Source organism: Haliotis cracherodii, unplaced genomic scaffold (genome assembly GCF_022045235.1).
Source record: "Haliotis cracherodii isolate W230 unplaced genomic scaffold, xgHalCrac1.p SCAF_6, whole genome shotgun sequence".
NCBI lineage: Eukaryota > Metazoa > Mollusca > Gastropoda > Lepetellida > Haliotidae > Haliotis > Haliotis cracherodii.
In genome coordinates this window covers 37,039,727-37,059,706 of record NW_027266319.1, presented here as the reverse complement: position 1 = coordinate 37,059,706, position 19,980 = coordinate 37,039,727, and the positions used below count along the sequence as shown (strand labels likewise).

Sequence of the window (19,980 nt, the reverse complement as noted above, 5' to 3'; positions counted from 1 at the left end):
TCAGAAGTACAAGGAGTCAAACAGGCAAACTAAAAGTACTTAATGCGAAAATATGATGTCACTCAGATAAATACAATACTAAATTTCTACATGCGTAATAAAAATGGTACATGAATTTTACATTCACACTAGGCTTATAGTGACAATGGTCAAATATATTTCTATTGCAAATTAAGAAGTTGGCGTGGATTAGAACGTCATGTGGAAGCAGTATGCAGGTTGTGGTATGAACGTCAGTCTAACCGGAAGGGTCGTGGCAGCTGTTCGATAGAAAACAGCAGGGTTAAATGACATACTTATTCTCACTGGTCAGGCTGCTGGACCGCAGTTTGAAATGAGAAAATGCTTCAGTTATACACGTGACATGTAATAGTGCATGTGGATACGTGTATCATACAAATCAAGACCATGTGTATTGGAAATACATGAATATGTCATGACATATGCTATTGACCTGCACAAGAGATGACTTTACAGATGTATCAATAATGTTCAGGCGTATACTGCAGCTGGTAAATATAAAATATCAATAAAAGAGAATAACTAGTTTAGATTATCCGTCGAAACAGATCATTCTATTTTGGCGCAAAATAGCCGTGCAATTTATGTGGATGGACATCTGAAAATCAGCGATGGCACCACGAGAACTTGTAGCACTACTAAAGCTATATATTTCCACATAAAGTAATCAGTTCTCACATCCGTCTGTTGTGTTTGTTTTGATTAAATATATTTGTTTTTGATTACAAAGAGATATACAAAAGTTGAAAAATAGAAACCAATATCGATTATCTAATGTTTTGTTACTGTTATTCTTTTCCTCTGTTGATGTTTTTGTATCATATGATTTAACGTAGAACTTGTGAATAGCTTGGGAAATATACCATGGTCATGTACTGACAAAGCAGGCAACGTTGGTGTCTTAGACATTAATACAATGATGCCAGTGCAATATGACCATACATGTACATGTATGTCAAAAAGCTATATGGCAGCGTTGGGATGTATGTGAAATTATAGATAGGTGAGCTATCAACCAAACGCTTTATCCGCGAACGATTATTCGATGAAAATCGCTTCAAATGATTTCTATAAAAGGTCAGATTTCCAATTCCACAATATTCCCACGCTAAGCTGTCTTCGTAAGTCTTTCTTAGATAATGAAAAAGCATTCGATAGGATATGGCACGATGGATTATTTTACAAACTACATAAACTAGGCATTAAAAGGTAATACTCTCTCTCTCTCTCTCTCTCTCTCTCTCTCTCTCTCTCTCTCTCTCTCTCTCTCTCTCTCTCTCTCTCTCTCTCTCTCTCTCTCTCTCTCTCTCTCTCTCTCTCTCTCTCTCTCTCCACTTTGGATCGTTTTGGTGAAATTTCACCAGACCAAATGTAAGTGAAAATGACAGACGGCGAGCCAAAAGGAACAACTGAATTCGATACCTCGCAGCATAACGTCGTGCGTCAATCCAATGGCAGGACCCGTGTCTAAAGGTGTCAAGGTGACCGATACGTCAACCCATGTACGTGTTCTTGAAGGCAATCGGGATTATGATGTGGGGTGGAATAACTGCTGCAGGAGGGACTCAAGTGCTTGTGATTGAATGGCATTGAATACTTTGAGATGCTGGGGTGAGATTTGTAAACGACCAATTTAACGTTATTTCAGCTCAACGGCAATCCCGACATTGCCCCATAATAACACCAGACTATATGTTGCTTGGGTTGTATACTAGTTAGTGACCAAACGAGAAAAAAAGATGTTGACCCCACCCAGAACAATGTTGTTAAAAAGAATCTGCTCTGTATCAATCTAGAACAAGGCAGTTCTTTTGATGCAACTGATTTTGATCAGTTCAAATTCGGCCCTGATGGTCGCCTGCATTAGCATAAGGAGTGGTGCTGTCAATGTGTTCATATGTGTTTTCCATAACTGGATCCTTGGTCTTCTCATCAAGAGATATGTAGTTATCCTCAGGCTTCTTCTGTAAAGCATCCAGTTGACACTTCAGTCTGAAATATACATCAATAAGCTAGTAATACACAAGATGATTGTTACATAGAGAATCTCACCTGAGTGTCTTTTGATATCAAATATATCAACACGAGTTGAAAAAAGTGGGAAAACAACGAGGCTTTCCGAGGTGTTTTTCCACTTTTATCAAAGAGTGTTGATATATTGCATATCAAAAGTCACATGGGTGAGATTTTATCTATCATCCAACATCATTCTTCCAACTTTTTCAGTGTGTAGAGAGTAATAAGCAGTGTCTAAAGTGTAAAAAGTACTGCTAACAGCTTCAGTAGCAGAGCCATTAGTGATGTCATTTGATTGTGACGTCATTGTAACCAGTGCTGAAGACCATATCACCACTAGTTGTTTCTTGTTTGTGTTGCAGAGAACTGCAATCCTAGTATTCAATATCTATGTAAGGAGAATGTCTGGTACGTCTCTGTGACTTAATCAATACTAATTGTCTCTTGAATATTTGTCTTAATCAATCGATACAAGTATCGCCAAATGTACGCTCTACATTCGTACATGTTTGTACGAGCTGATACTTTCTTAGAATACTTGACGTTAATGTACATCATCGATATTGTTGTAGGTCGAATCAACTGAAGTTCTGTGTAAAAAAATTAAATGAGTTTCATGTTATATTATTGAATATGAATGCATAGTAAAACAATAATGAACGACGTATGATCAATATGATAAAGAGAATCTGTAAGTTAGAGTTTCTAATGTACAATCATTCACACGGAACCAGTTACTATTGCTCAATATTATGAACCCTCTTTTCATGTTCATGATATTTTACACATTACAAGATCCCTACCTTCTGATGTAAAAGATGGACGTCAACAGAGCGATAACAGCCAAGACGAGAAGTGTTCCGAGTGTTGCTACAACTGGCGCTTCCCGGCTTAAACATCCTGGTGTTGCCGGACACACTGTACAACATTGTTTGTGAAGACAAGTAAATGATTCATATTCCTTAATACATTGTGTAGTTTTTACAAATGCCTTGATAGGCCTTACTAAGTTCCTTTCAAAGAGAAATATTGACTAAACAAACTAGTTTTATAATATTGATTTACTGTCAGGATGACTAAACAAAAATTGTAAAAGTCGACTTCAAAATGTAAAAGACAGTAGATAAATCTTATTATTTTTCCTTTTGAATTTAGTGTTCTACCCAGTCTCATTAAAATCAGATCTGAGTTATCGCTGCCGCTAAACAAAGATCTGAGGACATCCCATTACGGGTCACGTCAGAACGACCTTTCGCGAACTTTGACACGACTGAAATGATTAAAAAGAAGTCGACATCAGCCAATTAGAAAGTAGCTTTTCTCGAGCTTTATGGCACTCGTTTCAACCTGGCGACTTCCATTTCAGACTACGCTTGAAAGATATGTTGACACAGTTCTCGATTAAAATTTTGAAAACTGAACAAACGAACATTCTGGAATGTCTAATATATGGTTGAGATTGTATGGCAGTGCTTCCCACGTGCTGTGCAACGCCTCCACCGTTCAAAAGTTTATCCCACGGAACCGAGAGATAGACGATAATTTTGACGGAACCATTCGTACGGGCCGTAGCTGACGTTCGGATACCCCGTGTTAACGTTTTCGAGGTTGCATGATTAGACAACACATTCCGACCGTCACTTTCATGATCTGGTAAGCGACGCTTTGATTGGTCGGATAAAAGGTCGTTCTGATGTGACCCGTAATGGTATGTCCTCAGGTCTTTGTTTTGTGATAGCGAGAACTAAGATCTAATTTTGATGAGATCGGTGTCCTACCTTGACACAGGGGCTTCACGAAGTGGCCCTGACATCCTTCAGGACATTCCCCACTGGACTTATCACAGATCAGGGCGTCTTTACACTGACCACATCGGGACATGCAGTCATCTCCGTACATTCCATCAACGCATTCTGGCGAGTAGACTACGTATTCTTTTTATCTGAATACTTTATTTTTATGATATATTGGCAAGGCTGTAGCGACCAGTGAAGGGAGAGTTGTTATCATGTACAAAGAGTGAACAATAACATCAATCACATCGAAAATGCATCCCACCTTTACAAGTGGGTTCTTGAAACCCTGGCTGGCATCCCTGGTCGCATGTTCCATTGATCTTGTTACAAGGCAGGTTTCCTTTACACTGGCCACATTCTGACTGACAGTGGTGTCCATGACGACCGTCACTGCAAGCTGTAACAAATAAGATTACCATTAACAAAAAGACAAAACGTTTCAGGTTTGTTAACAATACTGAAGATCAAGTACCTACCCTGTGAACAGAGATCTGGCCACCATCCAGGCTGACATCCTCTGGGACATTTCCCTGTCACCTTGTCACAGACATCAGTATCCAGACAGTGACCACACTGAGATGGACAGTTGACACCATAACGTCCGTCCGGGCATGATGTAGACAGTAACATGAGCAATCGTCACTGAATATAAACTCTTAGCGAGGGCAAGCTTTGATTAGGCCGTGAGTCACACAGGTACAAATGTGTACATTTTGGGAGCATGAGACATTACAACATAAAATCATGTCAGGCACATATTGTCCATTACTCTTGATATGGTCAAGTCCATGTCAACCATTTAGTTCAAGTTCCTATATACATGTAGGCAGATTTAATTATTTCCCTGTTGAGTGGCGAGAGATAAAAACGAAATACTTTAAAACATGATCATTGTACATGTACTGGATTGTTAATTTTCACAAGGTTGAACAAATCTTAAAGATTTCTCTGGACACTAGTACGCAAATCAGTATATCTATCTAAGATTAAGCAAATAACTTTAATGTTCAGGCTAAATAAGGTACGTGTGTAAACAATCGTGTCTGGACCACGGTGATAGCATGATCAACTCCCACACCTACACCTAATAATCGTATGTAGGCTCCTGCGTCAAGCATGGGATATTGAGGACCTCTTCTCTCCGAGAATTCCCATCATATAACTTCTTTATACCCTTTTCAAATACTATTGGCTATTGGTTCAGCGGGGAGGACGTTACACATGATTATTATATAGTCAAATCATACAATGTCGCTTTTTGCACAGTTTTTGTGAGGATAGGCCAATATCGTTATTGGCATCGTAGTGTTGTGATGTTGATCTTGTTCCAGTGCATAAGAGTCATGTAATGTATTGTGTGCGAGAGGTGTAAGCCCATGTGTCGAACAGTGTAAATGCATGAGATAATGTCTGCAGTGAATGTGATACGTTAGGTACTTTCCATACGAAATTATCTTGATTCAAGCTTAAAACTGAGTGTATTTGTTTCCGACGAAAGTTGATCTTAAACAACTCTTATATGATCGTTGATTATTCGACGTTCTTCGATGGTGATGGAGTTTAGGCGTCAGATTCTACAAAGGTAATATGACGCACATCATAAGCAATCTGTCCAACATCTATATCGAATGGCATTTCTTTTGGTAGCAGTCGATGATTCTTGTCAGTTTGTGACAGGTACAATAACAGTAAGGGGGATGTATTTGTTATAGATCATCCCCGAGTTTTTGTTTATTGTTTGGTTGTACGATCAAACAGAACCATTTATTTGCGACTACATAATTCAGAGGACTATTTGCTTATTGGCTTCGTCAAAACGTAAGTGATAAAGTATTTTGTGTATGAGAGATGACTTTTTACACGCGGGTGGATACGTGTAATTGTTACGAGGGTCGTGTCTCTCGAACAGCTGACGAAACATTACAGAATGTGAACGAGATGAGCACATACATGTTGCGTGAAAAGGACATTTAATTTCACTAGGCACATACATGTACATGTATTATCCGCAATTCCTCGTAGCTCGTAAATTAGTCTCTAAATCATATTCAGTCAAAGATTTACCTTCCTATAAAACGTCAAAGGGACACAACTCGTGATAACGTAAGCGAAAGTTCACCCGTACCTGCATTCCGTTAAATTACATGGCCATGGTGTCTCTGAGTGAATACAGGCCAAGGCCAACATTCTTTAATTATTCATACTTCTAAGGATTTGATTCTTTTGTAAGAGTCATCTCCAGAGATTCTCACACACTGTTATTAAATTCATCTCGGGTAGACAATTCATGGAAGCAATTTTCTATCTCTAAAATTCCTCTGGGGTTTGGGGAAGGTCGCATTAAGATTGTGACGTATTTTTTGCAAGGGTACAGCAGTTCAAGATTTACGATATTTAAGAAGTGACTGTTTTCGTTCACTGTGATTTAGGGTGTTAGTCTAAATAATTCTTTCCTTGTTAATTTTAGAAAATATGTTCCTTTTCATGTTAACACATGGACGCACATATTTACGCGCGCAACGAAGACCTAAATATCCTCCATCACATCCATTCCCGCAGGTTCCGTTCGTTTTGTCACATACTGTACCACTCTTCCAGTGACCACATTCTGACGCACATCCATTGCCATACCTCCCGTCGTCACACACTGAAATAGCCAGTATTGCATTGCCAAGTCACATTTACCTGCATCTTCTTGTGTCAGATGATACGTAATATACATTTGTTCTCATAAACAATACCCGTGGAAGTTCTAGTTGATGATTATGCACAGACTGAACTTAAAAGGACCAACCATTTCTACGTGAGTAATTATGACTTCTGATTTTCATTCAATCAGGAAGTACATTTAGAAAACGATACAATTTGTGATGGAAATGCAGAATTAACAGACATACTGAGTAAACATGCACATGGATATGCATGCGCATGCAAACACTTGTGCCGACACGCAATGACGAATAACATTTCAGACCTGATTAAGTTCACATGATTAATTGTCTTTCAGGAGCATATTTCATACTCCTCTTTTCAATGCCTGTTTCCGTGTTTTTTGGTTGGATATTTATATTCTTTTCCACGCACTTAGGATGCAGTATTGAAATGGATTTTCCAAAACAATACCAATTTTCTCTTTTGATCAATCACTTCTCTAGATGTATACCTGGCAAGTGATAAATGTGAATGAAGCAAGAGATGAATGTGGCAATGTATGCACATGGATACCTTCTGCATGTGTTGAATGTATGGATATTTTGTATGAGAACCGAACTGAAAACCAATCAACGATTTACCGTTATGACACGTGTTATTCATCCACCCTGCTCCACATCCTCTAGGGCATGTTCCTGTTGACTTGTTACACGCATCACCATTTAGACAGTTTCCACACTTGGACGTGCAGTCAATACCATAAACACCATCTGCACATGCTGCAATGTCACTTGAAGCTGTGATACATGTAATAGTAAATGCAAATAAACTACTGGTCAAACGAAAGTTTTCACTTTAAAAATAGTTGTATAAAAAGCAAAAAAGTTGGTACAGGTTTGAACCCCGCAAAAAACATTCGCCCAAATGCAACATGACCACAACCACAACGCAGATTTTCGAACGCAGCTTTCCAAATCATGCATTGTTAAAAACGTGCAAAACGTGATTTTGAGACATTGGTCCAAATGCACGTGCGTGATTGTGGCATAAATACCGACTTTGGACAGAGCAGGCATACAGTAAGCAAACAACCACCAAGAATATGCCCAGACTTACACAAGCGCAACGAGACAGGGCGATCGGTATGGCCAATATGGGGGCTACTCAACGTCAGATAGCCAGAACCTTCAACTGCTCCCTGGGTTTTGGAGTATCAACACTGGAGTATCATCATAATCAATGAGAAAAATAGGTATATGAAAGGGATCATTATCCAATTCACATAAAGCAAAATACACTTAGAATATGCTGAAACCCACAAGATTGCACTCACAGCAATGAAATGTACTCACGCTGATGACAGGTGTCAGTTAACCACCCTGATGCACAACCTCCTGGACAGTAGCCTGTAGCTTTGTTACAATGAACAGCGTTGCGGCAGTTTCCACACTTGGAGGTGCAATCTCCATAGTAACCGTCTGGACATGCTGTGGGTGTTAAAACAATAAGTTTGTCAACTGTATCATTAAACGTTTATGATAATACCATACATTTTCTTTGCTGAAATGCACAATTCGAAGGTACATGCCTAAAAGAAAATGCTATTAAATATTGAATAGTGTCACCGTCCGAAACGCATTAAGGTACATATCAGAACCGTATGTTATTAAAAAATATCTGTGAAAGCATGATGGCATAATGGTTTACATATAACTAAATTTACAATTCCCCTGTTACGTCTGTTGAGTTTGTCTCGGACTTTGCTATGACGTCAGTATGACTTATGACAAGAGGGTGGACTTCTACTCTCCCGTTATGCGGAACAATATTCCGTAGGTCCGTCCTTTCGTGTCTACATTCGACACCTTTTAAGGCATACCCTTTCTAACAAATTTCCAGAGAGCGTCATTCGACTCTTGCTCAAAAGATATTTGATAAATGTTACAACATACAAGGCGTCAGTTTTAAAAAAAGTTTTATGTTAGACATATGAAGGACGTTTCCAAATCTGACGTATTAGTGACAACAGAATGTCTGATGCATTCCCTATTTTGACGTTTACCATAATGTTCCCGTGTTTGTTTTCAAATATATACAGTTGACTTGCCTGTTCATGTATTTGTGACGGTTGCTATCGGTGGGACAGGATAGGTCCATTTTTTGCGAATGCCTAGTATCATCACTATTCCTTAGTCATTGATATACACATACCCATGTAAACGTCGGAATCGTAAGTCGACTCTGCCTTCAGCAGGGATTTCTTTTGAATATGAAAGCGTTTTGTTGCTTATATTTATATAGTTGTGAAAGAAAGGCAACTCAGACAATCTTAACATCAAGCATTGATAAATCTTTGTCATTCTTTATGGTTCAAGAGTAACTGTCCATGCAATGAAAGTAATTCCCATTGCCTGTAATAAAGTACATATTAATAAGAACCCGGTTTTCCTGACTCACATAAAACGTGTTTTAGGTGCTTTAGGATTGCGGAGAACTGTGACTCTTGGGAATGTGTTATCTTTGAATTGTAAAAAAAACTTTATCATTATTCAGTGAAAACCCTACCTTTATGAAAGTCTTCGTTAGCCAATTTACATTGAGAAACGGACTTACAAATATGCATAAAACAACACAATTAAAAAAACGCAGGAAGTGTACTCACGTTGAAGACAGGTGTCAGTTAACCACCCTGCTGCACAACCTCCTGGACAGAAGCCTGAATCCTTGTAACAATGAACAGCGTTGCGGCAGTTTCCACACTTGGAGGTGCAATCTCCATAGTAGCCGTCTGGACATGCTGTATTATCATGTAAAACAATCCGTTGGTCAACTGTAGCATACATGTACATGTACAAATAATACACACAGATGACATATATACAGTACACATTGTATATACTAGTAATTCATGTTTATGATAATATGACACACCTACCCTAGAGACATCAGAGGTATATACTCTCAGATTTACATACTATATAGGGCCTGCACGTAACAAATGTGTCCTCGCTCCAAAGTACTTATTAGAGCTGGCATGGATTACGGTGAATGCCAGTGAATATTGACAATGGCTTGCCAAGACACTTTATTGTGGCCTTTCAACAACTTATGCATACAGTCTTACTAAATTCTTGCTGCCCTATAAAAGGATAAGGGAGTACGTAAAGATTAAAAAAAACGACAGGGTCAGCAAAAAGTTAAAGCAGCGTTGTTAATGTATTATACAAAGTATGTTCCTCACTTTTGTACTTTTGCAAAAGGTCACAGACACCTGTTTATTTCACAGCGAATCAATTTGCTCATAATAAACTTCTATGACAGCATGTAATGTTCACAACACAAGATTCCTACTGTGCGAGGCTCAGAACCTGTACCTGATTGGCAATTAATTCCCGTGTACCCTGGAGCACATCCGGTCAGACACAGTCCAGTGATCTTGTCACACACTTCTGTGTTTTGTGAACAGTGACACTGTTTGTCACAGTCCTCATCAAACCAGCCGTCACTGCAATCTGAATATCAACATGTAAGAATGTATATAACTAACATGAACTATAAGTGACATCGGCAGACGCTAGATAATATCATATTCATGATTAATGACGCACACAACTGTGGAAAAAGTTGAACTCCGCCGACCATTTAAAACCAACAAAACATTAAGGATAAACGTGGAGACAATCTGCCACTAAGGCAAAGTATATCTGTCTTATCCATACTGTAACAGTTCCATCACGAGAGCTTGTTTGGAAACCTTAAAATAATACTAAAATAGCTGAGCCGTTGTTGATCATGGGTTTGAATGTTTGGTTCATCAGCAATTGTCTTTGGACTTTTCACTCACATGTAGTGAGTGAGTAAGAAGTAGGGTTTGACGCTGCTTTGAACAGTATTCCAGTTATATCAGCTGTATGTGGGAGGAAAGCAGGTCTCTGACGTTTAGTACTTTGGTGATACCCAAGAGCACGGATATGGTGCTGACAAACCTAGACACATATCGGGGTTTGCCAGGATTCCAAACCACGATCAAAGGCTTCTGGCGAACAAAAGGATGTGTTTGTTTGCTGTTTAACGCCAGCTATTCCAGCTATATGACGGCGGTCTGTAAATAATTGAATCTGGACCAGACAATCCAGTGATTGACATAACGAGCATCGATCTGCGCAATTTGGATACGATGACATGCATCAACCAAGTCAGCGAGTCTTGATCACCCGATCCCGTCAGTCGCCTCTTACAAGCATGAGTTGCTGAAGACCAATTCTAACCCGGAATCTTCACGGGACGCACCCAACGACGCAACTCTGCACGGGGTATTGCGGCGCCTTAGTCATGCTGTGATATAACTGAAGTATTGTTAAAAACATGAAAACCCAAAACTTTCGCTCACACGATCAGTGGTGTATGTTAACCTACCAAATATCTGCACTTCGCAGAGCGTGAGAAAATCGCTTGTCTGTATGGTGAGTGTGTTTCCTGTCAGTGGTTGTTGACAGCTCACGTCAGCTATAGCAGGCGGATGGGTATACGTTGACCACTGGAAGCACAGCTGTCCACCGACATATATCTTCATGCCTTGGTTTCTGCTAAGTACTGAATTTGAAATGAAAATGTGAAATCTTTTGAAGGTCGGGTGTTTTATTTGATGAAGCTCCAGATCGATTAGCCACGTGAAATGATACAGCAAGTTATAGCTTGCGCGAACACAGTTCCTAAAAGACATTAAAAATGTTACCTGAGATTACGATTACCATGGCTTTTGACCACAACGTACCTACACTGAAAACAGTCCGTAACCACCTGTTATATAGCAGTACAGGAACCATACACAAACGATACATTTTGTTTTGTTAAGGATTTAGTCATGTGTAGTAAAACGTTCTACATTTTATTGGTATTCTTCTCATTGAGAAAAACACAAAATATATATTTTGCTACGAATACTCACTGTCATTACGTAGATACAGCCTGATGCGTTGTATCTTGTCTGTGTTTGTGGTGTTCAGGTACACAGTCCATGTTTGGACTCCCCCGTATGTATGTGTACATGTCAGTGGTGTACTATAGAAGTCTGTTGTAGCTCTGCCATCTACAGCATATTTAGCCTCGAAATAGTGTAGTATATTCCCTGTCCAGTCACTGTTTTCAAAATATGTACTGTTCTGGTTGGCACTTCTTCCTAAAGCAATATTTTCTGAAGAAAAAGAAACAATGTACAACACCATAACATGAGACAATGGTGGAGCGAGAAGGTTCATGTCTGACAACAGGTAATGCATGGTAGTGTACATTATTTATTAACATTCAGTTTACTTCATAAACTGAGCTATGGAAACCTTTGGAAGTCAACGTGGCATATGGATTTCATATGTCAAGTAGCTATGCTGGCTTAATATAGACACCCTTGCTGAACTAATATAGTAACAGCTGTATATGATGACGATACAGTCTAGCAGTGTTGACACTGGTAGCTTCTTGGTACGTCTTTCAATATTAATTACCATGTTTCTTCACAACAGCTAATTATATATTTGGATATTAATGAGTCCTGTTCATACGGACATCTTGTCAAAATACATGTTTATATCTTACACTCTCTTAAAACGACACGCAAAGGAATGTAATAATCTCTAAGTGTGTCACATTTCCCACCACACAACAACTTAATTTTTCGGCAATTAAATATGCAAGTTTAAAATTTGGTATGCACCCAACTGTTCAAAACGTGGTCGTCGTTTTTTTCAGTTACGTTCTGCAAAGTGTTTTCAATCTAAAACATAGATAGAAGTTAGTATGTAATTTACCGAGATGGACTAATTCTCATAGTGACAAGATGGAAGAGTCACATACAATAATAATGATAATATATAGAGGTTATCACGCGAGTGTGTTTTGGGATGGTAAATATCCTGCATTAGGAATAAACATTGTATTTAGCGAGCCTTGGCGAGCTAAATACATAGTGTTTATTCCTAATACAGGATATTTACCATTCCCCAAACACACAAGTGTGATAACCTCTTTATCATATAATGTCATAATGATTTTTTAATTCTGTGCTTCAAGATCGCTTTCCCTCTCTCACAAACATTACCGAAACATTGCGAGTTTTCCTGGAATGCGCGCATTAATATTTATTACGTCACAGGGTAAGTGATGTGTCAGTCGGACAGTGACAGTAGCCAATATAGTTCCAACTGAAATCTGTTTTTTATACAGTTGCGAAGCAACATAAACGCAAAACAACAGTTGTTTTTATTTGCCTTTCGCGGCAATCCATCGGTCTGTGCGGTAGAGTAACTGTCCTTTGTCAAACGGAAGCAACTCTCACCCTAGTCTATGAGACGCCACGGTCAGACGTTGTTGAAAGTCTGTCTGTCCTGTTATAACATTAAGATGTGTAGTCAGATGTACACACAGCGACAAAACGAAACAAGGTAACAATTCAAACATATTTCGGCCAAATCCAACTATTTTGATTTCTTGAGAAGGTTTGAAGCCTCAGAGGTCTACAAGCACAGATATGGCCACTGATCCCGCTTGGCTAGGCCTCGTGCCCTCGCAAAATTGTTTCGAAATTTTCATCTCCAAAGTTGCCAAAACGTATAAAATGCCTTAGCTACGTCACAGTTGGACACTGATTTTCAGTATATTAGACTGTTCTTTTGATAATGATGGCAATTGTCCCTGTAGTTTATCCAGATTCCCGATGGTTAATTCTGACTCGATCGCCGAATGACGAGGGCGACGCCATGTTTGTTTATAAACAGTGAAAGTGGTCCTACTTGACCTTTGATATTTGGGTCTCTATCCGCATATGACCCCAACGGATACCGTTTTTATCCGTTGGCTTTATCCTGCCGAGAAACCTACCTCTGTGTGGAGGAAAACAGATGTGTTTTTAACTGCTTGCGGAAAGCTTGGAGACTGGATGCCAATTTCATTTTTATGGGAAGATTGTTCCAAAGGCCAGATGATGCACATTGGAAAGGGAGTCGAAGTTGGTTCTTGATTTGGGTATGATGATTAAGTCTTTGTTCTGTGATCTCAGAGTTCGGGATGGAATGTGACTTTTGAGGAGTGATGACAGATATGATGGGACTGAGTCGTATTCAAACACTTTTAAACAAAGATGAGCAGTTTGAAATTGATTATGTTAGTAACACGAAGCCAGTGATATTCTCGGAGTTCTGCAGAGTACTGCCAAGAAAGAAAAACAAATGCCAATCCAGAATACTAACGTCTCTGGCAGTAGGAACCAAACCATCCCTGTTGACATCTGTCTGGACTGCCGATCTGGCTACAGGGAGTAGATGGGAACAGAGAACAGGCAGTCGCTGGGTCACAATGGCACTCGGCATCTAAAGAGATGTATCGTTTTTTGGTACAATGTAGAGACTTTTACATATCAAAGAAACAGGAGAGAATGGAGAGGAAATAGATGTATTTCGTGTTCCTGTCTATGAACGGATATCTACTTTTATACATAAAATAGATAATTGATAATGTAGATGTAGATTCACCTTCCTATTCCATATCAAGACTACCCAGCCAGGGTGACAATTACAATATAGGGATATCTACTTTTACAGATCAAAGACATAAGAGAATGTAGATGTATGTGCATTTAGATGACATTGTTTAAAATCGAATTGTTTCATCTTGCGACTTGTTATCCAGTCTTAGCTAGAACTGTTATAACCAGGATAGCAGGTACCATATGGAAATAAGTATCACATGCGTAGTTGACACTGAAGGGATTGTATCAGTAATTCTTACCAGTGAGTGTCCCAGTGATGGAGATCAACAGCACCCCAGTCAATAACCATACCATTTTGTCTCAGGTCTGTTTCTTGGGAGATGAATCTTGAAACGAAATAGACGCTGACGTTGATCCTACACTATTCATAATAATTATTCAACAAACCTAAACAGACATAAAATCTGACCAGTATCACGTGCATCTTTGCTACCATGGACACCTGTTTCAATGGCATCTTTGCCATTGTCGAAATTGTTATGGACACGTGTTGCATGTGCATATTTGCTATAGTCGCGTTTATTTTGGACTTGTACGAAACTTACATCTTTTCTACGGTCAAATCGAACGGTCTCATCAATGATATGTTAACGCTTCTAACGACACCATATTCAATCAGCAGCTTAAAAACTCCTCCCATTATTATAACATAAATTGTTAATTAACATGCTCTTCTGACATTGTAGGTTTTACTTAGAATGGTGAGGAAATGTGATTTGTTTGTATGTTTGTTTATTGTTTATTGACTTAGGTCACCGAGTCACCGAGCCTGACTACCCGATCCCTTTAGTCGCCTCTTACGAAATGTGATTTGTTGCCCCAAGTCACCACACAAAGGGGAAAGGCAAGCCCAGATTTAGACTTAGATTTATTCATTATCTGATGTATCTTTCTGTGTTATTTCACAAGTTAACAACATCAAATCTTGGTGCATCTGGAATATTTGTTTGTATTTTTTGTAATGCGAAGTTGTCTGAGGAATTCTTGCACTAAAAAAAACAATGTTATAATGAGGCAAACTGTTACTCCAGGTCAAATTTGATATCTGAAGCCATCATTACAAGGATTGAATGATGATCGATGTGTATGCTTACAACGTCTATAACATTATTTCTGCTAGTTACTATCCCAGTGTTATTGGTTTTCGCTAAAGAAACATTCATAGTTGTCTCTCGGAAAGATTTTGGATATTGACTTCTTGACAGAGCTGAAGACTGTCCCACAGAGTTTCGGAACACATCGCAATTACAACCATGAAATAGAAGCTGTTGTGTTTATGTTTGTAGAGCACAACACAGACAGTTACACACCTGTGATTTCCCGGCTGTGGTGAATCGTATAACAACAATGCACTGTTATTGTGGGAGACTCAGTTGTCGTGAGTTGCCCACAAACACAGACAATTATACGCTGTTTACACTCACGCTGTTTGAAGCACTCATGTGTATAACGAGAAAGGGAGATAAATATTAAACAAACGGGTATCCACAAATACCTATGCCTGTCAAAACAATTTACTGTGCCCTGCAAACTAAAATAGACTCATAACGAACATAGATAACCCAACGTCCAGTCTTTCAAACGTCAGACGTGTTACAACTACAGCCAGCGAAACGATAATAGCCATGTCATAGTTCATCTCCCTTTAAAACGTACGGTATCGATCACAAATGTATAACATCACAGAAATCGAGGTAAAACGTTTCATACGCTTGTAGGACACTATAATACTCACCTGTGTGTTCCCACAAAGGAGCATTACAATGAAACACAACCAGGAAGAAAGTAATAGAGTTGTGTAATGGACCATGGCCCAGGGCATGTTTGCATTGGCATTTTGTTCAAATTAATATTACATCCTGGATTCCTAGTTTATTTTTTAAAAAGTTTTTATATGTTATTTATGTGAATCATAAGGTTTCTGCTGGATTCGTTCTGCTAAGCATAGCATTGGTATATAGAAATTCGTCAAATGGTAAACACTGGTGAAAAGTAAAAGCAAGAAAACAAAACACAAATGACACTTGATTGTTATGAAGTAAATTCTGTGGTCATGAACGATAGTGTGACTTCAAGAGACCTCTAAAGAAAGAAGTGTTGGTTAAGGTATAGTATCAATATTAACGTCTGTCTCTATCAGAATCTGGATCCAGATCTGGATTCCTAAATACACATACGGCTTCATCCTTAATGTACGAATTTCATCGAGACTAACTTTTTGCATAAAAAATTGTAACCTATCGAGTGTCTGGCTCCGGTTGAGGTCTGTCAAAACTCTGCCACCTCCGTCACATGTATTGTATTATATTGAGTGACTGTGTTTGTTTAGTTTAAAGGAATAAACGCCAGGAATGATGCAGGTTAATACAGGTACAAGCCATGAGCAAAGTAAATTGCTGACCCGAATCATAATCAGGGTGTAACTGGGACGGGGAAGTATAGTGTCCCAGGCGAAAGAGAAATCGTGCCTTCTCATTCATATCACGTGGGCACAGAAACTCAACTATGATGAATTTTTCGCTGACATGTTATAATAAAAACGTATTCATTTATGTTTATATTAAATAACAGCAAACGCCTGATTCAATTTGAGGTCGTTTCATTACTCTAGTAGTTTAACCTAGTGGTTAAAGCGTTTGCTCGTCACACCAAAGACCCGGGTTCGATTTCCGACATGGGTACAATGTGTGAAGCCCATTTCTGGTGTCCCCCACCGTGATATTGCTGGAATATTGCTAAAGGCGGCGTAAAACTATATTCACTCACTCACTCAATGTTTACTCTCCCCTGTACATATTAAAGTGTGTTATATATTCATGTTGCGAAGCGTAGATCTTCCGCTTGACTGCATACGTCTCCGCTAGCCTGGCGAGAACGTCATACCTGCTCCTTTCGCCGTCGTATTGTGACTTTATCACAATGGGAGTATAGCCTGGGGGTGGCTGGTTGAGTTAAATGATGGAGGGTGAGGTGAAAAATGGCATTGAGATACTTTCTTTGACAGCTGTGAAGGAAGACTGCGGTTATAATGTGGACAGATGTTGCAAACACGTGCACCAACAAGCACATTATTTTAGGTTTAATCGACGTGGTAGATTTGAGTCAGATTATGGGAATGCGTGAAGTGGCAGACATGGGATGTTAGTGATGCGCAGGGATCAATGTATAAAGTGTACACTGTGCATGCTTGGGGAGATTACAATATACTGACAAGTAAACTCCTTTAAAGCAGAACACTATGCAATATGTACACCTTTCAGCAACGTGTACGGCACTGTTACTTACAGTGACGACTGCTAGAGAGCCTACTGTGCATGTCACGGACTACCTTTTACGTGAAAATAATATATGTAAACAAAACTGTATAACGTCAATCAAATTACATTAAAAATTCATGAATTCTTTATTTGTTTGTTTGTTTGTTTGTTTGTTTTTACCGCCGCACTCAGCAATGTTCCAGCTGTATAATGTCGGTCTGTAAATAACGTGTCTGGACCAGACAATCCAGTTGCTGACATCATGAGCATTGATCCACGTAATTGGGATACGATGACATGCATCAACCAAGTCAGCGAGCCTGACCACCCGATCCCGTTAGTCGCCTCTTACGACAAGCATAGTCGCCTTTTACGGCAAGCATCGGTTGCTGAAGATCAATTCTATCCCGAAGCTTCACGAGTCATTCATGAATTCATTAAGATATCCTTTTGATAGTATTTTGATTTGTGTCCGATTTATCACCACAATCCTTGCTAGTAAAACGATCAGGTATCAACATAATTGCGATGTTTAGATGGTTGTACGCCATGATAAGTTTTAGATCGATGTTATCGGGCAACATCACACGAAGGACCTTTTGTTATCACTTGTGTAATTTCTAGTTATATATTAAATGCTTTGGGCAAGGGAAGTTAATTGCGTGACAATGGACAGTATATTTTTCTGGCTATCGTTTTGAAATATATAAATAACCTTACACTTGTTAAAAGAAACAGTATCATGCTTAGGGGCTCCACGACGACTTCCGGGTCATTTGTTTGCGTCGGATATTACTGACGGCGTATAGTCGTGGGAAACTAGTACACAGTGATTATAATTATTATTATGCACATAATTAAATTTTCGTTGTTTCGTGCATTCCGTATAATAATAATCATAATTGTACTTTTGAATTCCATATGTATGCACACTATATGGACTATCATGCAATGTAGACTTGCGACAGATACTATGACATTTCATTGTGTAAATAAATGGGACATATCATCAACAACCTTAACTTATTGTCAATAATAATCAGTGTGATTGAGAATGTTGGATCCCTTGTCCATATCAATCGCAATGAGGCAGGATACTATCCTTCCTAACTGAAGCAGATTGTCCCCAATTACCAATAACTGCAAGAATACTTTCCTTTACATGTTGTAGCTTTCATACGTTGCAGGAGTTCAACCCAGGAATCCCCAAGGGTTCCTATGCCTTTTAACACATTTGTTTGTTCGTCTGTTGTTTAATGCCGCACTCGGCAATGTTCCACCTATATGACGGCGATCTGTAAATAATCGAGTCTGGATCAGATAATTCAGCGACTGACATCAAGGGCATCGATCCTCTCAATGGGATACGATGACATGCATCAACCAAGTCAGCGAGCCTGACCACCCGATCCCGTTAGTCGCCTCTTAAAACATACAACATATCATCAAAACCTAATTCTTAACGTGTTTTGAAAGTGCTAAATGTGTATGCTTAATGGCGATCACAGCTTAAAAGGACAGGACCTGTTATATAATATGTTCTAGATTTTATTTATTGACCCCAACAGCTACCAGGCGTCCAGTTCCACGCCCTCTGCGCATTTAATAAACAGCACTAAGTCTAAAATTTTTCCACCATTTTAATACATTTGTTTTCTTGACAAATGATATCGAGTAACTTGACAAAGTTGATATTTTCAGGATTGGCTCAGGTAACGAGGTGAAACTGTTAATTGACAAGATAAGCCAAATGTCATATTCGTTGTTTTTGTTTTTTCACAGATCTCGTCGGAAGTACAAGGAGTCAAACAGGCAAACTAAAAGTACGTAATGCGAAAATATGATGTCACTCAGATAAATACAATACTAAATTTCTACATGCATAATAAAAATGGTACATGAATTTTACATTCACACTAGGCTTAAAGTGACAATGGTCAAATATATTTCTATTGCAAATAAAGAAGTTGGCGTGGATTAGAACGTCATGTGGAAGCAGTATGCAGGTTGTGGTATGAACGTCAGTCTAACCGGAAGGGTCGTGGCAGCTGTTCGATAGAAAACATCAGGGTTAAATGACATACTCATTCTCACTGGTCAGGCTGCTGGACCGCAGTTTAAAATGAGAAAATGCTTCAGTTATACACGTGACATGTAATAGTGCATGTGGATACGTGTATCATACAAATCAAGACCATGTGTATTGGAAATACATGAATATGTCATGACATATGCTATTGACCTGCACAAGAGATGACTTTACAGATGTATCAATAATGTTCATGCGTATACTGCATCTGGTAAATATAAAAACAGATTCTATTTTGGCGCAAAATAGCCGTGCAATTTATGTGGATGGACAACTGAAAATCAGCGATGGCACCACGAGAATTTGTAGCACTACTAAAGCTATATATTTCCTCATAAAGTAATCAGTTCTCACATCCGTCTGTTGTGTTAGTTTTGATTTAATATATTTGTTTTTGATTACAAAGAGATAAACAAAAGTTGAAAAATAGGAACCAATATCGATTATCTAATGTTTTGTTACTGTTATTCTTTTCCTCTGTTGATGTTTTTGTATCATATGATTTAACGTAGAACTTGTGAATAGCTTGCGAAATATACCATGGTCATGTACTGACAAAGCAAGCAACGTTGGTGTCTTAGACATTAATACAATGATGCCAGTGCAATA

General features: G+C 38.8%; 2 protein-coding genes across 2 annotated transcripts in view; both read right to left on the bottom strand.

The window, feature by feature from the left end:
- The window catches only part of LOC139444705 (receptor-type tyrosine-protein phosphatase epsilon-like), a 44,358-nt gene extending 30,039 nt beyond the window's left edge, over nt 1-14,319 (bottom strand). Inside the window, exons 1-2 of the mRNA XM_071225634.1 lie at nt 14,265-14,319; nt 13,727-13,846 (exon numbers count right to left, since the gene is read on the bottom strand). Of these exons, the coding sequence (XP_071081735.1) occupies nt 13,727-13,846; nt 14,265-14,319 (175 nt within the window). The remainder of the gene's footprint in view (nt 1-13,726; nt 13,847-14,264) is intronic.
- On the bottom strand, nt 1,857-9,264 carry LOC139445264 (multiple epidermal growth factor-like domains protein 10). The gene is made up of 9 exons (XM_071226405.1): nt 9,171-9,264; nt 7,838-7,972; nt 7,127-7,282; nt 6,349-6,480; nt 4,310-4,453; nt 4,096-4,230; nt 3,816-3,950; nt 2,841-2,955; nt 1,857-2,013 (listed from the first exon to the last, which is right to left on the bottom strand). The coding sequence occupies exons 1-9, from the start codon at nt 9,262-9,264 to the stop codon at nt 1,857-1,859; spliced, it is 1,203 nt and encodes a 400-aa protein (XP_071082506.1).
- Nucleotides 14,320-19,980: the final 5,661 nt, after the last annotated feature.